Source organism: Harpia harpyja, chromosome 10 (assembly GCF_026419915.1).
Source record: "Harpia harpyja isolate bHarHar1 chromosome 10, bHarHar1 primary haplotype, whole genome shotgun sequence".
Lineage (NCBI taxonomy): Eukaryota > Metazoa > Chordata > Aves > Accipitriformes > Accipitridae > Harpia > Harpia harpyja.
Window position 1 is genome coordinate 21,013,865 of NC_068949.1, and position 24,225 is coordinate 21,038,089.

General features: G+C 37.3%; 1 protein-coding gene across 1 annotated transcript in view; it reads right to left on the reverse strand.

Moving 5' to 3' along the window:
• Positions 1-24,225, reverse strand: part of LRMDA (leucine rich melanocyte differentiation associated) — a 715,410-nt gene that overhangs the window by 322,740 nt on the left and 368,445 nt on the right. Inside the window, exon 3 of the mRNA XM_052798650.1 lies at positions 4,169-4,295. Coding sequence (XP_052654610.1) covers positions 4,169-4,295 — 127 coding nt within the window. The remainder of the gene's footprint in view (positions 1-4,168; positions 4,296-24,225) is intronic.

The following is a 24,225-nucleotide window of genomic DNA, read 5'->3' on the forward strand; positions in this document are numbered from 1 at the left end:
TTTTTTTTAAGTTGAACTGGTCCAAGCACTGCTGTAGAACAGGATAAGGAATCACCTGGACTGAAGACTGTCTCCCTCTTCCAAAGGTATTTTACTTAACGGACGTATCATCCGTAGATGATTTACTTAATTTTTACTTCAGGTACACTTTATTCTAGAAGAAAGATTTTTGTCTCATCAGGTATTGCGGTTCTCTAACAAGCCACACTCAGATTTAGCCAAATCTGCCATTGTGGAGTGGAGAGCTCAGAAGTATAGGCGGGAAGACTGCTGTAGCATTTCAGCTTAGATCTTTGCTTAGTGGAGATAGGGATCTGTACATAATAGGAGACAATTTATGCCTTTAACATATTCACTCAATCTAAACATCATGTCCTGAGCACTTAACATAATGAGATTCTGGTCAGACTGGGACTTCTAGGTCTTCAAGCACTTCAGAACAATGTAGGAACAAGAACAAAGGCAAAATACATTAGCATGTACAGTTTGGGGGTTAAACAAATCCATAACTGTTAGGCATTACAATGAGACCTCTGTGAAGACAGATTATACCAGACGTACTTATTGTACATTCTTCAGTTGAGGTACTCGATATATGCTGTTTTCAAAGACTCAAGAACATATAATCCTTAGATGTGAAGCACACTGAAAACTGCCTTTGCCATAAGTAATGCATATACCATTATGGGCATTCTGCCCAGCTCTAGATTTCCCACTCTATGGCATGAAATATTTTGCTTTTCCTCTAAACCATTCAAAACCTAGACCTAGATTCAATGTCTGCATTCTACATCTACATTCAACACCTTTATTCTAAATTAATTTTGGTATCACTTCTTCAGAAGTGTATAGAATGTATGTTAAATGGATGACTAGCTCACTGGACTAAGTAAAGAAATAAGGCTTTTACTTCAGAGAATCACCGATCTGGTTTGTTATCAGACTTGTCTGTTATGAAGTGAGGCAGAGAACACCATCTAATTTTCAGCGTACAGGTATATATATTTGACAAACTATCACTGCTGCCCTTTTGAGTAGTTTTAACAAGTACAAAAAAGATTGAAATGTAAAGGAAATTGAAATGTCTATACTATATAGTTGCACTGTGACACCAGCCATGATCAGCACAGTGAAAAGCCATGAAACCTCACACTGCTATAACACACACAGAGAAATAAATCTATTTAGAAGCTTCCTGACTGTTTCTTAGTATCTAGTGAACACACTTAAAAGGAGAAATGAGGCTTCCCGTTACAAGCATAGGTGATTGCAGTCATGAGTCCTCCTCCAAAATCAACTTCCTACCTACCACCCATCCATCTTAGTCTGTATTGCTTTCTGCCAGCCATTGTGTCTGATAGTGAAACTAAGATATGTTTCCCAAAGTAAATCAGACTTTTGTAAAAACATACTATACACATAAAAAAGCATGTTAGACATGTAGTCCAATACTGCACAATGTTGATAACTATCCTTTATGTATTTCAGCTATATAGACTGTATTTTAATATATTTTTAACAGATTACACATTACAGAAAGGTTGAGGTATAACACTAGGAAACTGTTTTTAAAATAGTAATATTTAAATTTGCTTCTTCCATTTCTAGTAGGAAAACTGATAGTGGCCTAACTGTAACTGAAATATGCAACCACTATTTGAAGAAAAAAAATATTAGCTGATTCTTCTAAGTATTTACCTGATTTAGAGATAAGATTTCACATTTGTACAGTGTATCCAGACATTATGTTAGGAGGGGCCAAATGTTATTTACATATACAACACTACACAATAAGTGAACCATGTAAAAGGAGTAGAAAGCTCTTATCAGAACTATCAAAACAGGATATGGATCAAAATGAAGCCAAAATAAAAGGACAGAAATAGCAAAGAGTACAGTAATACAAAGAGATATCCAGGAAAGCTCGCATAGGAGTTTTAAAGTTTAGATGTTATTCCACTTTTCACAGGGGTCAGTTTGGCTTTTTGTTTGTTTTCACCTCTCTCTTTCACTCCATATGTATATATTTATGTATACATGGTAATATTCTACCATCGGAGTTCTGTTTCAGATCCGTATTCTTTGCTCACTTGTAACCTTTCTGTAGTCCTACTGTCATATACTAAACAATCTTTCCTGTAATGTATTTCATTATTCTATTAAATGTACATTCTTATTTGAACGTTTTTCAAAGAATTCTATAGAGAAATCACTCATTAAAAGAAGTGATTCAAGTTCAAAAGAGACCTTTTTCAAATATGGTGTCAACATTGAAGGGAGAAATACGGAAAGTCTCTGTGCTTCTGAAGACTGCGGTATCTTCCCTACAAGAAATAACTACTCCCTAGGGCTCAAAAACGTTAATGATGGACAGTGGTTATTTTTCCTTCTCTGGGCAGTTTGTATACATTAGGTGTTTTACAAACATTTCTACAACTCCTCTATTAAATTACTGGCAACACACTACAATATCTCAAAGCTCTAACTTCATAGTTTTAAGACTGATTAAAAAAATCCCAGGATAAATCAAATCCTTCTTATCATGTTATCATTGACTTTGAGAGCTTAGTCACTTGACAATAGTATTTCAAGTATGTCTGTGAGACCAGCAGAAACTCTTTAAAGACTACTACTGACAGGATACTTTTTTCCCATCTGATTTTGTTCACCGAGCTCTTATGCAATACACCCGCCCTCCTTTTGGGAAGTGCAAAGCTCCTCCTTGACACCCCCAGAAAGGACAAATATACTCACATGCTTTTGGGTCTTACAGCCAAATTTACATTTCATGCCTTGTAGAAGGAGATACGCTGCACCAGACATACCACCACCCATAGCATCAGCAAAAATGTTCTTGTACATTCTTCATCAAAGCATGCCCAGTTCAGATTTTACCATGGCAGCAAACAATAAAACCAGTTACTCATATCCAACCCACAGAATCTTGGCATTTAACCAGAAATCTAGCCAAATACCTAGTACGGTAACGATCGTTACTGCTCAAGAGACACTCTTGGCAAATTTCCAGGGCCCCAAGAATAAAAGTTGCTCTGCTGATTTTTATTTATTTGTAGAGTCAAAAATAAGTGCAGAAATCGTAGAATCTGCAGTTATTTTTATTCTCCTCGGTAGGAGAATTTTCCTTTAGTAGGAGGTAAATTGCTCTCTGTTTACATTGTCTGTAATAAAAGCCTGCAGTTGAGCAGCCTTGTCCTCGCACTGCAATTACAAGGAGAGGGCTTTCATGGTCTGTGCTCTAGGACTCTGCAGGCCTCAGTTGGCCTTTCGGCCACAATTTGATCGCCCTTCACTTTTATAAAACCATATTATTATGCATCTTCAAATCTCCAGAAAGGTCAAAGTATAGGAAAATTATTTAATAATCAAGTCCATGCCCAGCCCTTGCAGATAATTAGTTTTTGCAGACCATTACCTATAAGCCTACAGACTAGGGGCTCTGATTCAGCAGAGTACTTAGGCAAATGCTGAAATATTTATTCTGAATAAACTTAAGCAGGCACTAACTTCAGGCATATGTAGAAGTGACTGATTGGCTATGAATGGACTTAACCACCCAACTAAATACTTCAATGTATTAAGACCTTGATTTGGACAGCATTTTATATGACTTTATGCAGAGTTGGAACACCGAGAATACAGTGACTTGCTTTTACAGTGCGGTTGCACAGCAGCTACCAAATTATGCATATTACCAACTTCATTAACATAGAGAAAAGTATTACATTTCTTGGGTTTTTTTAAATTTTTTTTTATTTTACTTTAATGTTTTAAGAGCTATTTAAAGTGTAAAAACTTAATAGCGTTTCACTGCACTCTCTATTCCACTAGAGGTCAGCCTGCAACAGAACCCCAAGCAAACACAAGAACAGCTGCACAGTGGTAGCACTGACATTATTTTCTTTCTCTATTTTATCTATTAGAAAGATTTCTTCAGAGCCATAACTTAGATCTCTCACTAAAATGGAGCAACAGGAAGATATAATGGTGCATTTCATTTATGAATGACCTATAATAAATTACTATGAAGTATTCCAGGTGCCAAAAGAGAGAATGCTTTGTCTGCACATGAACTATATTTCACATACTTTAATTTGGCTGACACATAAAACTCATTTGACATTTTGCAGGTATTTCTTTGAAAGGATATTTGGTTCTTGTTGAGCATTAGGGTATGGAGGTGGGGTAACCTGGGTAACAGAAGGTCATTTCCAAGTAGATTGTTGTCCAGGATCAGCTCTTCCAAGTAACTGAATGTTTTCAGTCCTTCTAGTGACCTGCAAACGACAAAGGCAACAGGAAAAATGATACTCCACTAAATCAGGGAGGCCATTATGAGCTGAAATAAATATTTTAACCTTCCCTTTCAGGAGTGGGAATAGTTTTGGTTTGGGCCTGTCAGAAGAGTGAATGACAAGCATTAGTGGCAAGGGGAGTGCTGGCACTGCAACACATCCTTCACATGCTGGCAGGATGAAGGATGGGGGTCACTTAGTGAGTAGCCAGGATCCAAAACAAAAGGCTTCAGATATGGGGCCTGCAGGATGAATTTGTCAATGTCTTGTGCCTTCAGGCACCCAGCCTCGCCTGACCCTAACCTCCATTCCCAAGATAAATAACTCTGTCACAGTTCACCTTCATTCCCTGGACACAAATTTAAGTTGTCATCCATCATTTCTGCCAAGAAATATCATACCCTGCTAACAATAATAAATACAACTTCAAGTATCATTTCTTAGCAGTTACCTTACATGCAATAATAGGAAATGGAGAAAGGATGGGTTTTTTTCTTTTTATTAACCACTTAATTTGCTTCTTGAGTCCCTGCAAACAAAACAAAATGTTCTCTACAAAATAAAATACAGAATTACTCCAGACAGGAAAGGCATTTGCTTTCTTTTCTGAACTTACTGTCCCACTGTCAAGCCACAGGTCAGACTGCAGAGAGCAGCTTTAAAAGGAGCATTTCACAACATGGAAGTGCTGATGATGGCTTATAAATAAACAAGATTCTGAAGGTATTCATTCCTCTGATAGCAAAGTACAGGGAAAAAAACTAAAAAGAACACTTTGGTACCTTGTTAAGGCATCTATTCAAAACTTGATTCTTAATGCTTGCACATTCCAACAGGAAAAAACCCCCACACATTAATCAACTAAGACACATGGTATATGGAGCATACGCACAGACACGCATTCACAGCTCATTCACCTACCAGACACCTAAAGAAATGCTGAGATTGCATGACTTGACAGCTGATCTACTATGCCTACCAGTGGGAAGATCATCACTGTATCTCCTGGCTGTTTTATAAAATGTGATGAATAAGGGAGATGCAGTCTATACTATTTATTCAGTTTCCAACGACATTTATACTGAGGGGATTTCCTCACCCTCTCCCCAGTTTTTGGCAAAGATCAAAATACAGCCAAGGTCCCTGTTAGAGAGTTCTACAGGCACTACTACTAGAGGAGAGTACAAATATTATTAGAAAGTATATGGGTTTCAAAATAGACAATTTAACATTCATCTGTCCAACAAAAACAAGATAACTGCTTTTGTAGATACAACTTACTGACCACTTATAAATCACAGTTAGAGGGTTCAAACAACCAAAAGAAATCAAGCCATGACCTTTACACTGGGTACAGTACACTAAACTATGAATATTCAAGTAACATTTGCACAGCACTGAAACAGTGTATTTCAGTCCACAGACTCCAGAGCCCTCAAAGTCTGTTGACTTGGCATTCTGAAAGGGAGGTACAACTATTACTAATGCTGTTTTGATGCTGGGCAGCCAGACCTGAAGAAAATTTGCCATGCCTACACCCTATGGCATGTCTATATTGTTACAATGCATTGAGACTACAATTTCTGAAGCTGAAAGAACAAAAGCCTCTATTATAAACATTATACAGTAACAGTCGCACTTTTTGCACTTGCCTTTAACAAGCTGTTTCGGAAAAACTCGATTCAGCCTACATCAACTGTACGCCACTAAGAGCTGTGCTAGCATGCTGTATTAAGCTAGCTATTTCAGCAGAGGGTCGCAACAGACTTGGTTTTCCCAAAGTCAAGATCAGAAGAGAGATCAGCAAACATTTCAGACAGTGCTTTCCCCCAAGTACCTTTAAAAGGCAAAATAACCCAGAGGAAGTAGCAGTGAGTTTATCAAGCTGTTATGAGTTTTCATTTCAGTTTATTTGACAAACCTAGTTTAGCAAATTCCCCTTAAATACTCTTTATTATATAAATAGTGGATTATTTCCAAACCTCACATTTCAATGTAAGACTTTGACTTGCCAAAGGAGTTCAGAGAAGGCCACCTCCTTGTCAACACCACAGAGCCTTATGGGATATTAATAGGTCCTTTGTGAAAAAACATTGCTTGGGCTCTGGTCAGTGTCAGCATCAAAATACACATTGTTCCTGAGTTATGTTATGCAAATATAATACTCTTATCATGAGAATCAGCAAATGGTTGGCAACTGGCAAGGAGAAGAAAGCACACATCCAACACTGCTGCAGGGGAGGCATAAAACAAAATGACAAGCCATGAAGTGGGACAAAAGGCCTTGAAACACTAGAGGGAGTTGCCTATTGAAACAGGCTTTCTTTCACGAGCCTGGGCTGAACACAAGGGTACTAGCTTCACAGATAGGCAGAGAAAATTGTGCGTAAATCTCCTTACACCTGTCTGGTTTTGATAATTTTTGCCATGTAATGTTATTAGCTGCTCAGTTAAAAAGAAGCCGTGTTACACAGGGGGTTACTTATTAATTGTTGTTTTCCTGTCATCAGAGCAGTGTGCACTTGGTGATTTAATCACCTAAATTCAGAGTCCAGGGAGATGGCAGGGGTTGCCACAGTACAGAGAGAGGGTGTAGTCATTAACATGAATCTACAGCCATATGTTATTTTGCTATTCACAGAATTCTTATTTTTTCATCTTAAACAGAAGAAAAAAAAAATGGCACCAAACCAAAATTGGTCAGACAGTTGGTAAAGAAACAAAAAAGGAAAAAATGTGTTTGCTGTCATTCAGTGGTACTAGCTACTAAATTCAAGGCAACAATCTTTACCAACATAATGTATAATGAAATACTGCCCAGCAGTTGTACTCCACAATTTAAAAGTTTCAAGTACAATGCACACAATAGATTTTATGGTGCAAACTTCAGTAAGTCCCATAACTTCTATGTGCCTCAATTTCCCATCTGCAGATGGGGGATAAGAAAGGATTGCAATCATGAATTAGTATATAGAAAGCATTTTTTAGAAGCTGAGGTAGAAATAAGTACAAAATGCTGGCTTTTTTATTTTTAATGAGGGTGAGATAGTTATATTAATGTACTCCAAGTATTTCCTTATGAGCCCATTACAAAAGAGGAGAGGAGTGCGTATATATACACAGCATAGCAAGAAGCACACAAACACCCTAAGAGACAAGTATAAAAAGCAGGAAATCCCCCAAGAAAGAGAACCAGTCTAAAATTAAATCTACACTGTTTTGTCATAGTTCACAGCAGAAAAAAATGTCTCCGGATATTGGTATGTTAAAACAAACACACAATCTTATCACCACAATACAACCAGCACTGAAGGGGCAGTAGCAAGTAGTTGTTTTCCCTAGTTTCAAAAGGCTAATAAACATCACTAAGGTGTATTGCAGGTTGCTTTTCCCTGCTCTAATGACAGGAAAGCTGCCCATTATCTCACCCACAGGTACCATCTCAGTTACCTCATTGCAGGGCTCACACTCTGCTCCCAGAGGTGAGCGAGTGTTGCCAAGAGATTTCCATTGCAATTTCCAAAGTCACATCAAACCGACATAACATCACAACGTATTCAGCGCTGCCTCATTCAAACAGAAAAAACTTTAAGTTTCCACTGTAATTAACCCTATCCTCGTTAAGATAATTATGATCAAGCTCCCTGTCACAGCTAATATCACAGCATCATTGCCTATGGCTCACGCTTTGCCCTCATTAGCTTACAAAAACACTGCGCTAAACAGGAAACTGACTCCCTCTGCAAAATGACTTAAGATGTTCTGTAAGCAGACAGTAAATAATCCTTTAGAATATAAGGGTTTCAGAAATGTCATTTTATCCAAGTCCTTCGCCTAATCAGTATGATTTCTTCCAGCTTTCTTTTCCATAATTCATTCATGGTTTGTAACAAAGTTTTAATCATAAAGGAATGTCATGGCAGAGGGTTTTTTTCTCTCTGTCTATGCATGGCAATTGTCAGCTACACTATTTCATATGGTCTCCCTGGCCTGATGGGGATTTGGTTACAATGAAAGTAAAGAGCAGCTCTTTATTTTGGTAATATTTGACAATGAAAACACGAGATTTTATAAATGAAAAAAAGCAGAAGCCTCTCAAGTAATGGACAAACCTTGGTACTCTGCAGTTGTCCTTGTCCACAAGAACAAGCTGTTCAGAAGTATATGCTGAAAAAGAAGTGTTCCTCACATTTTACTCCACCCCTCCATTAATAAGACAGCTGCCTCATATCTAATGAGTTTTTCCTCCTGTTTAACAGGAAAAGAGAGAGCAGTTAACAATATGTAAATGAGAGAGTTTGGCTTTAGCCTTGAAATTGATTTGCACTCTGTTGACAAGAGATAGCCATTACCAGAAGTTAAAGACAGAGCTGTTACAAAACAAGAGCTGTTTAAAATACCTTTTTTCTTGCCTTTTATGTTTTAACAGATTACAGGAGAGCAGAATCAACATGAGAACCCTAGTACTAGATAATTTCAGTATTTAAAGAACAGAAATGTAATTTCTATTTCTCTAGCACCTGCCAGCCAAGGAGCACAAAGCTTTTTTTTTTTTTTAAACATTAATGAATTACTCCTCAAAAACCTGCTGAGCTTAAAATTCCATTTTGTGGTAAAGCAGAGAGAGGTTAAGTGACTAACGAAAGGTGACCTCCAGCAATTTTCTAAGAGACAAGAAATAAAACCCAGAGCTCCTGACTTCTAGTCTTTTGACTTAACCTCACCAAAACAAAACAAAGAGCAATAAATAAATGCTATATATATAAAAACATAAGACAGACATATGTGTAAGTTTAGATTTTACATAATTCCCTGGGAACACAAAACATCATTTCAGGTTTACTTGCTTTGATTCCTGTTCAATTTTAAATTCCATTTAGTCTGAAATATAGCATACAAATAAGGGGGAAAACCCAAGCCATTTCCAAATCTGTTCTGATGGTGGAAGGGGTTTGGTGAATCTTCTGTGCAAACTCCCTCAGGCTGAGGCCTCTGTCAGAATTCTACTCTCAAACCTGCTTTGGGGGGTTCACTCTCACCTGCGAGTACAGAAAAATAAATAATCCATTTTAAAGAAAATAGAGTGGCTAGAATTCAGTTCAAATTCCAGGAAAAAAACCCACACTCTCACTATTATAACCACAAAACCACTGCAAATCAAAGGTTTATGTATCTCCTGCACACAGAGATAGTAACACCAGATAAACTGTAGCAGACAAGTAAAGCGTCGAAAAATGACCTCTACACCATTCAAGCATAATAGCTTTTCTTTTCTGCAGTCCTACTCAGTGTTTATACCCAATTTTTTGCATGATAATACATCAAAAAGAAAACAGAATGGAGGATGTAATGGACAATTCTGACACAACTTCTGGACCAAAGCAGAACAAAATAAAAAAAAGCACCCCAGTGAAAGTAAAGAACCTCCAAAATTTCTAGTGTGGGCCAGGCCCCAGGTTAGACCAGCAAGTCATAAAACAGGAATCACAAAATTCTGTTCAATGGAGAACAAGCCTACCAATGTTTCCAAAACATGAATTTTTTTGTTTTGTCTAATATCAGAGGGAATGTTAGTATTTTGCAAGCTCTCTAGAGGTAGCATTTTGCATCACTTCCAGTCAATCTGTTTCCAGCTTTCTGTTGCTAGATAGAAAATACCTGGAAGCAGCTCTTTGAGTAAAACTTAAGGCAAGCCTGAGAATATGGTCAGCAAAAGAGAAAATGGAAAGAAATGAATGAGCAGAATCATTAAATACCTGGGAAGAAAATATTTCCATGAGAAGAGATTAACCCTGTGTTATGAACTGGATCTACAATTAGTTTCTAAGTCTTTTCATATAAATGTCATACTTAACTTTCAGACGTACAATAAAATGAATATCCGTCCCTCCTTCTTCCCCTTTTCTTACACACTGAAAGCATACAAGACTACATGGGACACCTTATTACCAGAAAAGATTAGAATGAAAACATCTTGCAAAACAGTCATAAACTAGAGCTATGTAAGCACATTAAAATGGTGGGGATTCATGAAAACCCAGAATATTCATCTGGTTTTTATAGTCTTGTTCTGAGTCTTACACAGCAAATTCCATTGCTTAAGAAAAAAGTGCCCAAACTACTCAACCCCTACAAGCCATCACCCATCCCCAAACCTCAAAGAAAACACAAACAAAAGTACAGTCAATAAAGAGATGGACAAAAAGAGATAAAGAGGCCTTCTGAATTCTAAATGTTAAGTTCACAACATTTCAAACCCTTTCCTACCAATTATAACACAGAAATGTAGAATTTCTTGGAAGAGAGAGATTTTGCTATTAAGCAACTGCTCCTCAAATGACGGAATTATCTGAAAAACAACAATGCAGATTTACCTCATCCATCTGTAGAAGCCCAGTTACGCAGAACTCCTTACAGCCAGTGACAAAAGATCGGCATTTCCAGAAGGTGAATTAGACCTTCAGGTGAGGCTTAGTGAAGTACCTACATTTGGGCAGGATGAACATAGCCTATTTGTCCAAAGTCTTGCAATGAAAATAGAAGAAATTGCAACATTAAGGTAAAATGAACCGTTACAGTTGTGCCCCATATGGGTTGACTATACCTGGTGAAATAAACTACAAATCCCAGTTACAGTTTTCAGTAGCTCACAAAAACACAGTCAACCATTCAGTCATTTAACCACCATTCTCTCCTACCAAGACTCTAGACAAAAAAAAAAAAAAAAAAAAAATTATTTTCCTGGCCTAACTCTACCATGAAGCAACCAGACTGACTGGAGTGCAGTTCAATTTCTCTTCTAATGAACCTCTTAAAGTCTGAGGTTTCACTGTGTTTATTTAATACCGCTCTACTCAAGAGGATATCCCATTAATACAGCTCAAGCTTTATCCTTCATGTTAGGCTTCTTTTTGCTTAAGTTTTTATATTACATCTTTAGGATTAAAAATGCCAAGATTTTATATGATATTACTGTTACAATTTTGTGTAAATTTAAATAAAATGACAATCAATGTAATACTACAGCCTGTGGCAAGGTGGTTTTCACATAAGCCATATAAAATATTTTAAAATAATACAAAATGGATCAGAAAATGAGCTCTTAGTCATCTAGTGATTGAACAAGTATCTTATAACAAAATACAGTTTGCAAAACACAGCTAAAAATTATCAAGCAGAGAGCAAGCGACTGTATGTGTTCATATTTTATCAAAGGGCATTCTGGAAAAACCACCACTAGGAAGGAAGTCCCTGCAGTTCAATAGATGCAGCACTTCAATAGTATTCCTAAGTACAGGCTTAAGCATCCTTCTGCTAAAATTTCTTGAAAGTATTCGATGTAGAATAACAAGGTTAGAGGAGTTAAGAGACAAACTTGGATGTGAGCGTCTCTTGCTTCATTTGTCTTTTTCCCCAATCTTAACACGGAATTCAGTCCCAATAAAACAAATGGCATTTTTAAAAAAAATGCAAATACTGCCATTTCCTGAGCTTGAAAAAATTCAAGGAAGTATTAGTGACTAGAAATAGCAAAAAAACCAACCCAGGGTTTACAACTTATAAACCTACCTTTTTAAAAAAAAAAAAATAAAAAAAAGAAAAAGAAAAAAACCTAAAACTCTATAATGCCTTTATTCTTAAAAGCTCCTCTCAGCTCCATGTGCCAAGTTGAGAACCTATTTATAAACCCTCTAAAAAACAGTATTATAATGGAAATATGAGCAAATTCAAGTGCAAAGACAGTGCCATAATGAAAGCTTTACTGTATCTTGGATCAATCTGTCACTCTGCAATTCAGATAGTAACCTGACCCCTCCCCTTTTTGCACAGAGACGGGGGGGGGAGTAACAAGCCTGTAGAGTGAGTAGAGTAAAGCCCATTTTGACTACTAGACTTCAGTGAGAAGGGGGAAAAGAAAAGTAATTTTTCTCCCATCTTCCACAACAACCAAGGCTGAGGATTGACAAGCAAATTGACGCACTGCTCAGAGGGCAAAAGATAAATGTTTGATGAATTGGCCATTGCTGGAGGAGTGATGGGCTTCATATGTGCATAATGGACTAGCTGCCGTTCAATTCAGATTGCCTGCCAAGATAAGAAACCATAATGAATGGACCAAGCACAGCCTGTGCCATAAGAAAGTATAATCTGACTAGTTTTAATAAACTTAATAAAAAAGATGAAGCAGAGAGAGGCAAGGGGACTGGCCTTTGTGACCAGCTATAAGAGGTGAGAACGACTAATAGACTGCTCAAGCATGATAGCAGAGAATTGTTAATGGACATACCACCGAATCCCTCAATGTTAAAAAATATCTTTAAAACAACTTAGAATCACAGGGATCTGCATACAGGCATACCACAGACACTGTAGTACTTTTTACACAGCATATAACTGCCATTTATTTATTATTTCCTTCTGCTACCTACCCTGCTTTGTCTCCCTAACCTCCTTTATTCCCTCTGCATGGTATCTTAGTCTGTACCCAGATCCACACAACACATCAATAGTTTTACTGACAAGTCCTCAGAATCAAAATAACCCTCTAATTGTGACCCAACAGAATTCAGGCTCAATTTCCAACAGGAAGGTTTTGGCTGCACAACTGTATTGCTAACTTTCACTCCCAGTGGAGAAACATCTTTTACCATCAGAAGTGTTCACACTTGGTGTATTTTCATTTGCTTTTGTAATCTATGCTTCCATCAAATACGAGAAATTTGCCAGTACAGTTATAGCAATAAAACCCAAAACCTTTCTAAGTTGCCAGCAATAGTCCTTTTGATCTGGGATTTGCTGTGTAGGATACTGTTCCCCATCTGTACCCATAACCTCTAAGTTCTGACTTTTTGCAGCACCAATCAGCACTATAAAAAGACATTAAAAAAAAACCCCCAAACTCTTACAGTATTTTACTGTATATGGGTATATAACAGTGTAAAGTCTGGTAATCACCACCATTTTCACAGTGAGTAGCATATACACACAGGGCCATTTTTCCTTTTCCTTTCTCATTATTTAGCCACATGAATAACAGAACACTTTCTGAAGCTTACCAGACATTGAGACCTGAATCTGTGACTGAAAATGCTAAAGGAGTCAACAAGAGAAAAACCAACCCTGACTTTTAAAGCAGCAGGATTACACCAACAACCTATTTCTTTGTTCAGAATCAATCAAAGGGCAAGAACACACCCTTGTGTGTGCATATAACACACAGTACTTGGCCAGGCAGAACTGGTTTTCCCTTGGGGGGGGGGGGGGGGGGGGAAGAAGGGGATTGCAAAAAGATCCTCTTGACTGAGGGCAGCTAGAAAACACATTATACAGAATAACATCGTTGTTATGCATGTTTGTTTCCTTGTTTTTACTTTTTTCCTTTGATGATGAAAAATAAATAAGGTAACATAAAATAGTCTACTTGGGTAAGTATTCAGATTACCACCCCCTTGATGTCAGTTATGTAGCCTGTGTCATATTTTAAACAGAAATGATTATATGCAAGACGGATGTCTAGTTTTCAGTATAAATTTTATCCAACTGCAAAAGGAAAGTAACTCATTATCAAGCAGCTCAGTAAGGCTCCCACTACTGAAGGAAATAAAGTTTTATGACAAGAGGGTCTCTCCTCTCTCTCTCTTGCTGTGAGTGAGAAAGTGAGTGCAAGAATAAGACAGAAAGGGAAGGCTCAGGAGTGCTGGGTGAATTATAGACTGCCTCTCAAGATTCACAGCTCTTCGTGGTAGGAGGTTAATATTCTCACATGTCATTAGGTCTGCTGGCTCTACTGATGGCTCATTGAATCAGGCAGCAAATTATTTCCTCATGCTGCAGAGGACACCACACTTCAAAGGGAAGGAGCCAGGGTCAAGACGGCTCTCCAGTTCGATTAATGAGTTGGGATCAGCAGAGGTTGCCTGTAGGTAAGAATGTGACTGAAGCTTTTGACAAAGCTGACTTTTTGAATAGGACTTGACCCAGGCATCTTACTCCCCTCCCCACCAAATTTTATTTTCAACATTTGCCTCTGACTGACCTGCTCAGGCCTGTTGGGATAGTTTTGACCTCCTTGGTCTTTGCTACCAGACACAGGAGCTGTCTGCCTATATTTGATGTGTCTCTCCCTAAAGGCCACATCAGCTTATCCAGGCTCATCAGAATATTTTAGAACTGCACAGCAAAATAAGATAGAGTAGATTAATCTCAAATTTTTAATTTTCTCATGAAATTTTTTGAGAAGGGGAGGAAGATGATGACTAAAAGATATTTCAGCTTTCAATTTTATTAAGAAAGATTTCTAAATGCTGTTAAATGCACACAAGAACAACACAAAGATTATTAGAAGCATACGACTTACCTATTAAAATGATGGAAAAGCAGAAAATATATGTTCATACCTACATGGATTTGCTGACTAAGAATATTCCTAGCAAATAATGCATTATATAGAATATTCCTCTAAAAAGTTTTATTTTTATTGCCATGGTAGCAAGAGATTAGAGACAATTAAAACTTAACAGCCACTGCATTCATCTCTTTATAAACACTCAATGGTATCCCTCAGTTTGATGTCTCTGAAATATTTTAATGCATATTTAAATAGATTTAATAAAGTACTAAAATGAGATTCATTGCACTAAGGTTTTTTGATAAGATGTACTTAAACTGCACACTTTCTCAAACAAATACGAGTAACTGAATCAACATGTAAGCCACTGTTGGTAAGCTTCCAAAAATCACATAGCATCTGATTATTGAAATGAGAGTTTTGTCAATTACACTAACAAAATTGTTCACACAAGCTTCCAAATTTGTTATGTATTGAAAAATTCTGTTCAAGAATATTTTACACCCGTATGTTTCTGGAGCAAGGATCTAGGTTGTCCTTCAATATTTATTTTAATCACAGTACAACTTCTAATATCCTTTTCCTAAACATTTTGCTCATCAGCATCGTTAACGCTTAAGCAATTGTTACATATGAAGTTCACAGTATACTTTAAAAAAAAAAAAAAAGTTTAAGGTAAAATATCAGTCCAAAGATGTCCAAGGATGGCAAAAAGGTGACTATTCAAGCTTTGCAGGTTTAAGCTTTATATTAGCACAGGTGCCTGAACCAGAAAGCTACATGTCTAGTTTTGAAATTAGAATGCTTTTCTTTTTAAATGTACCGAGCAAACAACAGTTCTTATAGACCTTAAAACAAAAAGCTGGGACATTAGTGCCTTAAGATCAGATCACTTAGATGCCTTAATAACAATTTCAGAAATTTAACTTTTGGTGTATATTTAAAAATATTTTAATGATCTCCAAGTGTAAGGCAAATTTTCATCTTTGCTCTTCAATGTTTCTTTTTGCACTAAAACCATTATTTGTAACAGATTTCATTACTGTAACTAGCATTTAAGCCCCAAAAGCTAGTAAACAGATTATTAGATCTATAAAACTTAGGATAAAAGCATACAAGATCTATGCATGACTCAGCCAAATAAGAATAACTAGAATCCTTTTAAGGAGACTACCTTACTGCTAAACAGCACATCTTCCACATGAATGTGCTTTACTCTAAAATGCAAATACATACAAGCAAGAGACAACTTTTTCTTTTACTTATGTCTGCACAATCTCCAGTGAATTGTACATCATGCAAGTGGAAGCTTGCAACACCAGAAGAGCTGTAAGAGGGAAACACTTTTTCATGGGCTTGTTTAAACAAAGTAACTGTGTTACTGGGTCTGTCATCAGTGCTAACATTATGTCCTGTTTCATCTCTTTATAGAAAGCTAGCGGCATACCAGAGATCATTTGTGAAATGTATGTATGTGTCTTGTATAATACTTGGCAGGAAGGTAAGAATCCCGTACAGAAGGACAAGTCCAGCTGGAGTGGGATGTAACTGGCCAGTTTGACACTCCCAGGGAGAGAGGAAATAGTTGTGTTCAGGACAAGGAGGGGTCACTCAGTTGATACAAAACAGGGAATCACCAACAGTTTCCAAACATGATCACAGAAGTTTCTGGTTTCTGGCAGCACTAAATCAGAACTGATGGCAGGACTGAGAAGATGCATTGCCGAGACACCTGGACCCAAAGTGGTACCTGCTGGCATCCATTCCAGGAATCCCAGAGAAGATGGATTCAGCTAAGTATATGCAAGGACCGAGTTTGTATTCATCCTTATTTCCATTCCTAAAACTAAAAGCTTTCAGTTAAGTCTTACTAAACAGAATTTTGTTTTGCTTTCAGGCATATCTGGTGTTTGAGGGGAAGGTAGTACCAATTACTATAGTACAGTGTTTCTAGAGAGGTAACAAATCTAAATAAAGACAAAAAGAACAAGAATTCCTGTACCTAACTCAAGATGAATTAGAAGGCCCAGCTGCAATGAGTACTGTTTTATACCAACTTGGATATAGTCCATCTGGGGAACTGTCAAGGCAATTATGGAGTTTGGGAAGGAACTTGTAAACTCATAAATCACCCTTGCAAAGAGCAGAAAGCAAGGAAACACCCCATGACTTTTGGGAATCATTACCACACACTGCACTCAGTCAAACACTGTTGCATGATAACTGCTCAGGACTAATTGTTTGTACAACTTTTTTGTGTTACTGGGCCTTATAGTAATCCTGCAAAGATTTATACATGTGAGTTCAAATTCAGAGATAGGCATGTGCTTATATCTTTTTTATTTTTGATAATGTTTTAATATAATCTGTTCATTAAATCTGTTTAGTTAAATTAGGGGGTTTGGTTTTTCAATTAACCTCTTGCAACATGCATTAAAATTGTTTACATAAGTGTTTACCTAAGTAAACAATAAATGCATGGTCAAAACAAAGTTATCAGTTTAATGCTCATTTTGGTTTTTATTTTGGTTATTTTTCCCATTGCTCATATTATGCAAAATAATGAGTAATATTAATACTTTACCTCAGCAATGGAAACATACAGTATTTAACTGTGAAAAGCACTTGGTCAAAACAAGACTCTAGAATTCAGACTCTGAAATTACAAAATTATCACACCCTGAAATGTGAGCAAATGAAGTTTCCTCGGAATGTACACAGTAGACAACAACTACATTTCTTCCAATTCATACAAAAAAAAAAAAAAAGAAGACTATGCACATCACAAAAAATGCTAGATAGCATTCTCCTGTCAGTGTCCTCCATTTCTACACAGCAAGTATATTTAAAATTGAACTACACAAAACACTGGCAGGGAAAGATAGCAGGTAACAATCTTACAGTCCAAGAGGATGGACCAGAGATCTATGGCAGGCTTTTTTGTGTTGGGGCTTTTTCCCCCTTCAATCCCTAAAATTAGTAAGATTGTCTAAAATCTAATTGCAAAAGTACAGTCCAGCATAAATCCCACCTTCAAAAGATACACAACTGTGGATTTGATAGGCTAGGGATGAGGAAGAAGATGATGATGAACAACTACCAAAACACAGATCATATCAATACACTCTTAGTTGGTCACTGTACCTGTACATTTTCAAATACTCTTCACACCAGACAGCAATACAAAAAGTCCTAGGACCATGTTAGAGTAAATGGGTCCTTCTGAGCAGCTTCACAAGGACAGTCACCCACTTGTGCCCCATGATGGAGCACTCTGACAGCAAAGAGCCACCCCGAAAAAACAAGCTAGTGTTATTCGCCTACACTGCCCTGGAAAGAGGCTCAGGTCTCGGTTCACTTGTTTTTCCATGCCCAAGAAAGAGATTCAATACAAGCATGCTTAAAGACAACAGATATTCCACAGATTAGGAAAAGGCAAGCAAAAGGAAGACAACACCGAACTTTGATATCTGGGCTTTTTTCATGTTTTACTGTCATGCCAATACACACAAAGCCTACTGAGGGACCAAAAGACTTCATTCAAAACAATATTATTTGAAAATCAACACTGTTTTCTATCACATCAGAATAAAATCAAACACCATAAGAACCTGAGGTTGAAGGCTGAATTACAGGCAGAATAGGCTAGTAGCTGAGGATGTGCTATTATATACACTGTCAAACAACAGTCATATACACATTTAACATATTTTTAATATAAAAATTCAATATAAAACTCAATAAAGTATGTAGTTCAAAGTTTATCTCAAGCTTTAGTTGCTGAATAAACATTGAATATGAAATTTAGAGGTGTAACCTAGAATAGAGGCCTGATTATTTGTGTTGCCACTGCCTCCAGATTTTTAGTCCACTACCTGTAAAAATAAAAACGCAGGCAGCTACAACTTACTATGCTTGAATGCTCAGAGCATAAATAATATAACCTTTTGTACAAGTCAAATTAATAAAAAACTCAAACCCTCCCACTTCACTGAGTACAGGTAACACCTGACTGCATGAGTTGAATTGTAAACTCAATGGTACTTCGAGATGCATCTACCACCCCTTCAACACAACGGCTGGGCCTGGCCATGTGGAAGGGCTGGAGATTCCCAGACATAAATTCACCCATTTGAAGTCTATATTGCAGCCATCAGCTTATCTTCAGCCTAAGCCATATGCTCACTCCTTTGTCCATAGAGGAATTTGATGACAATTTGATTTCTGAGGGGCACATAATCTGCTCAAGCCACAAAAATAAAGATGTAATTTACCTCACACATGATCATGTGAACCCACCGGAGTGTTTTGAAAGAAAACCGAGAAGTGAAGTATCACAGCAAGCATGCCTATGAACTATTCCTTGCTGACACTATTAGCTAATTTGTTTAAAAAACAAAAGCAAAACCAAATAAGCAGATAAATGAAAGAATGCTCACTCATGGCATTACCGGATTTCCAAAAGCCATCACAGTAGCCACCAGTTGCCCGCTGCCAGCCCCTCCCCATTTCCAGCGACCACATCAAACCACCTTTGCTGCCTCACGGCCTTCTATAGAGCAACTTCAGCCACTTAGGAAAAAAATGGCTAAAGAAAGGCTTGGACTTAGAACATTAAAGGAAATAAATTGACAGGATTTTTTTTCTGGAAATCTTGTCTCATCCTTACTGAAGGCAAAAATAAACTTAATTTTTGTTAAAATTAAAGCAAAAATTAAATCATCTTATTATGTAATTGGAACTAGGCCTCAGGCGCTAGCAGTAAAGAAGGGATTAAGGCCTCCACCACCTGGGTTGTCATTCTCATGGGCCCCATTACCACCCCCTTATTCGTTTTTATAGCCAACAGATTAAAATGCGAGCGCCGCAATCTTTGATCTTTCACTTGCTGACACAAATCCTTTCAAGCCTCCAACGTTTTCTGCTGAGGTAATTAGTACTAATTAAAAGGTTTCCAACAGCCTTTGCTCTACTTTTTCCCTCCAAAGAAATTGCTTTTACAAGTGCCTTCCATCTTTGAAATGTATGCGTCGTTCACTTTCTTCTTTATCTGACTCCCAGAGATCAAGTAGATTAGTGACTCCATTATTCCCCAAGACAAAGCCAAACAACAGGTTTTTACTATCTCCCTGACCTGTTGAGGTGCAGGGTTTATATTCAGAAACAAGTGCCTCTGCTTGTATTAAAAGACAGTCCAATTATGCACTAACAGCCACAATGTGGGGTTTCTACATTTAAGAATGGACATCATTTAAAGATGTAGTGTTTTCTCAGAAGAGAGAGAGGCAACCCTTCACTAATCAAACTGACAAGTTGTAGGACTAATAATAGGTCTTGCTTTGTTTTCTTTTCTTTTTGTGTGTTTGTGTACCAGGCAAGATACAAACAATTTCTTTCTCTTCCCCCTTCTCCCACCCTTTCCTCTCCTTTCCCCTTTCTTCCCGAATTTTCATGATTGAGTCACATTTGCTACTTAAAAAAAAAAAAAGTTTAGGAAGTACCGCCTTGAAAGATTTTGAAAGCACAGAAAGTCCTGTCTGAAGAAGTTTTTGTTACTATAATTAAATAATGTGTCTTGCTACAGGCAAACTGATGGCTGGAAAAATAATTACTGAGATGAAAACACTGTTTTATAGTATGTCTGAAGTACTAATGAAAGTCCAAGGTTAAAAATATTAAAAGCTGCAGCAAAAAGGAACAATAGTTTGCATTGAGAAAGGGCTGTGTTTTGAATTTACAGGTTTTCAAATGATCGTTCAATCGACATGGGCACTATATGGATCATTTTTCTTTATGAAAACCTGGAAGCTTTATGCCTGCTGTGATAAAAATAAATTACACTTCATGCAGCAAAAGTGCTATTCAAAAAAGAGGACAGTTCTCAAGCTCTTAAAGGTCTCACTTCCTATTGAAAATGACAGCAGCGCTCTCTCATGCTGTAGTATCTCTGGCACAATAGATCAGAAATCATACACAGAGCCACAAGAGGCTATCTAACTTATCATTACACGCACAGGGGTCTATTCTCTTCTCGCGATGCAAGCACAGGGCTCCTGCTGGCCCTAATGGGAGCGGCACATGCATATCAAGGACAGAAACAAACCGTCAGTGCATCAACTTTTCTAACCTGAAATAAGTTAGAGAAGTTTTTAAATAGCCAAAAAGGAAAGTCAATAAATTGTCTCCTAATCATGCCAGCTCTTCTACTTTACTTTCACAACTATTCTACTATGGTAGTAATTTCTTTTTGTGTAACTTGCCTCAAGAGGATCTAAAAGCACTACAATTTCATCTATTCAGCTATATTATGTCCCTATGAAGGAAGTTTTATCTGGCATATCTTGCCCAAGGTCATATGGAAATTATATGGCAGGGCCAGGAATTGCACTTTTCAGTATCCTAGTAGTTCCCTGTTTTAACCAGCAGGCCATACTCCTCCTCTATGCATGCACAATAACGAAGTCCTAGAAGCAGGAGACTGGATTAGCCTTTCAGCCATGGAAATGCTGAAAAAAGGTTTTTCACAAACACAAGTCTTTCAAATAATTTGCTATAGATTCAAAATGCTAAATGAAGAAAGCAAAATCAAAACAGTCTGTGAATCACATAACATAATGGTTCTAGTCTCCTCACCTTCTTAGTGCATGGTCACCATTGCCTTAAAATGTCAGGCAATCCCTGCAAAACCAACATGAGTTAAGATAATACCACACCTCAGCTCTTAGCACACACAAGCAAAACAGATCATATGGAACCCTCAGACAAACCTGGGCATCTGTGTAAGCCATGCAAAAACATATTTACACTGTCTCTTCCATCAGAGTAGCCTTTAGAAACAGCACAGCTATTTCTATGCTCAATATAATGTATCTTGCGTACAGGTTTTCATGTTTACCAAATGTTAAATTCTTAGATTCCAATTAAATTCAGAATTACATATTCTGAAGAAGAAGAAATTGGAATGTGGACCATAGCATGGAGGAAAATAGAATCTAATGAAAAAGAGGTGAATATATACGTATGTATCTTTCCATATCCCAGATCGACATTTTACATCGTTAAAGAGAAGGTGATATTAATGTAATCTGATAGAAGCAACCTGCCATATTCTCACCTATTACTAAAATAGCCTGTGACTTTAAGGCAAAACCAACATTAACAACACACTCTCTAGAGAGTCTTTGGCTCTTTCACCCTATGAAATCAGACCTCTATGAGGAAAGAGATTTTATTAAAACTCAAATACACAAACAAAAAATCAAACCTATTTCAGGGAAAAGGCAGCTGCAGAGAAGAGGGCTATATGGAAAGGGGGTGCCTAAGATGTAAAATCTATAGCAAATGTCTTTCACTTCAACAGAGCCACTCTCATGGACAAAGCCGAAGTATCACCCCAATGTGCAAAATAATTAGACTGGCTTCAAAATTATAAGCTCCCAAATTATTATCTCACTTCATTCATTTGAGATTTTCTTGTTTATTCTTGGTTTTGCATGTACAAACTGCTTTCATGTTCATCAGAGATACCTTCTTTTCAATTAACAGCCAAAACTGTCTCATGAAATAAAAATCAGAGATGAAACTTTAGGGAAAAGAAAATCCATATTCATGAAGCTCACAATAAAATGACACACTGGCAGCATATTATAGCAAAAGAAGGAAAACAAGTGTTGCATTTAATGCTTCAGAGACTGTGCAAATGAAGTTATCTCAATATTTACTAAGGAGATCAAAAAATAAAATTAAAATATCTGATAGGCTTCCTGGTGAGCAAAACTTGCTTGGCTACCTTACAAGATTTTTAGATACCTTGGCATCTAAATCAGTTATCAGAACAGCAGAGAAAAGGGGCAAAGAAAGTCCCTATCTTCCCAAGGTATTCAGTTGTGACTCTTCCAGACTGTAAGCAGTTGCTGTGGCCTTAGGGTTTCGTTATTCATCTACTATGGGATGCAAGGACCATGAGCAGCTGGCCTTTTAACATATAGGAGGAAGGAAGGAAAAGCCCTTCCACGAAAGGGACATCAGACCAGTTTTTGGTACTTATATAAAATCTTTAGTATTTATTGAGGTAGAAGGGTGAGGGGGGAATATATTATATGTACTATGCCATAAGCCTTCTCCCTTCTCCCCCAACCCCAAAGGGTAAAATACACATTAATAACCTTCAAATCTGCCCTGCCATCTCAGTACAGTGTGCATGTGATGAAAAACCAGTAAAGAAACATTTCAATTTGAAGTTTCCAAGAGGTAATTACAAACAAGAGGAAGAGAAAAATATTTTTGAAATTATGAAAAATACCTTGACAGTGACTCCCTTAGACTCACATTTAGCCCTTGAAAAATATTCTGCCAAAGGGTGCATTTTGACAGGGAAAAGATGAAGAGTGGAGAGAAGAGGCAGCAGTCTGTCATAATTGATGACACTGCAATGCAAGCTGAAGTCAAGACTGAATATTTACAAAACTCATTCAGGGTGAGATTTTTAAAAGGGGGAAAAAAAAAAGCCAACAAGCAGACACAGGTGGACCCAACCTTTTGAAAACATATTGGAACTATGACAGGCAAGATTAATGCAATACGGTCAATATAACCACGTCACACATACAAAATAATTCACGGGTCTTTTTCATAATTCATTATGGTATGAGTTTCAATATAAAATGAAAAGGCTGGAAGGAATAAATTTTTCTGTAGGAATCTGTAAGGCTTTGTTTGGATATATGTTATTGTAACTCATTTTAGAATGACACAGCTGAGGTGGGTGCCTTTGGCCATAATAGGACTTCAATGCTAGAAATTTTCACCCCAAATTACTAGTTTAAACAAAGCTTAGACCACTAATTTGCAATGTTACAAGTGTCACAATAATTAAGCCAATCTGAATCTAGTGTTTGACCTCACCTTCTCCTCCCTTCAGCTACACACTGACTCTCGTGCAATCCCATGGTTAAGCAGTTCAGGGATATGATCCAGTTAAAATTGAGCTGAAAGGGAAGGCAGGAAGTAGGAGAACTGCAGCAAGCTAAATCCTAAGTTGTTACTGAAGACTATTTGATGGACAAAGTGAACATATTTTCTGTAGTCTTGGTCCATCTGCCAGTGAGGAGGTTCATTTCAAGCAAATTCATCTGGCAGTTTGTCATCAGATTCAAAGCAGAAGACAGGTTCAAAATCAACTTGGAGACTAAACTTGCCCAATTATTAGCAGTGGTGTGTCCAAGGTCAGGGCAGAGGTACACCAGTAAAGCAAAGCAATTCTGTTCCCTGTTCCACAGAGATCCAGGAGCTCATATTCAAGAGTTGTCAGTCCGGCACTTTTCACCAATGCTGAATTCACACTTCGTTTAAACAAATATGACTAATCCTACTCCCAAAGAAAGCATGATATATCTGTCTCGCTACTAGCAATACAAGTTGGCACAGATGTATGTGAGGTAACAAGCCATCTCAAAGTGAATTGATCTAGCACTTATAAAATGGATAGGAATTACAAAGGCTACAAGAGTAGACAAGGTTTGGACTAGTATTACACAGGTATCAAAAATTATGCCATAAAGTATA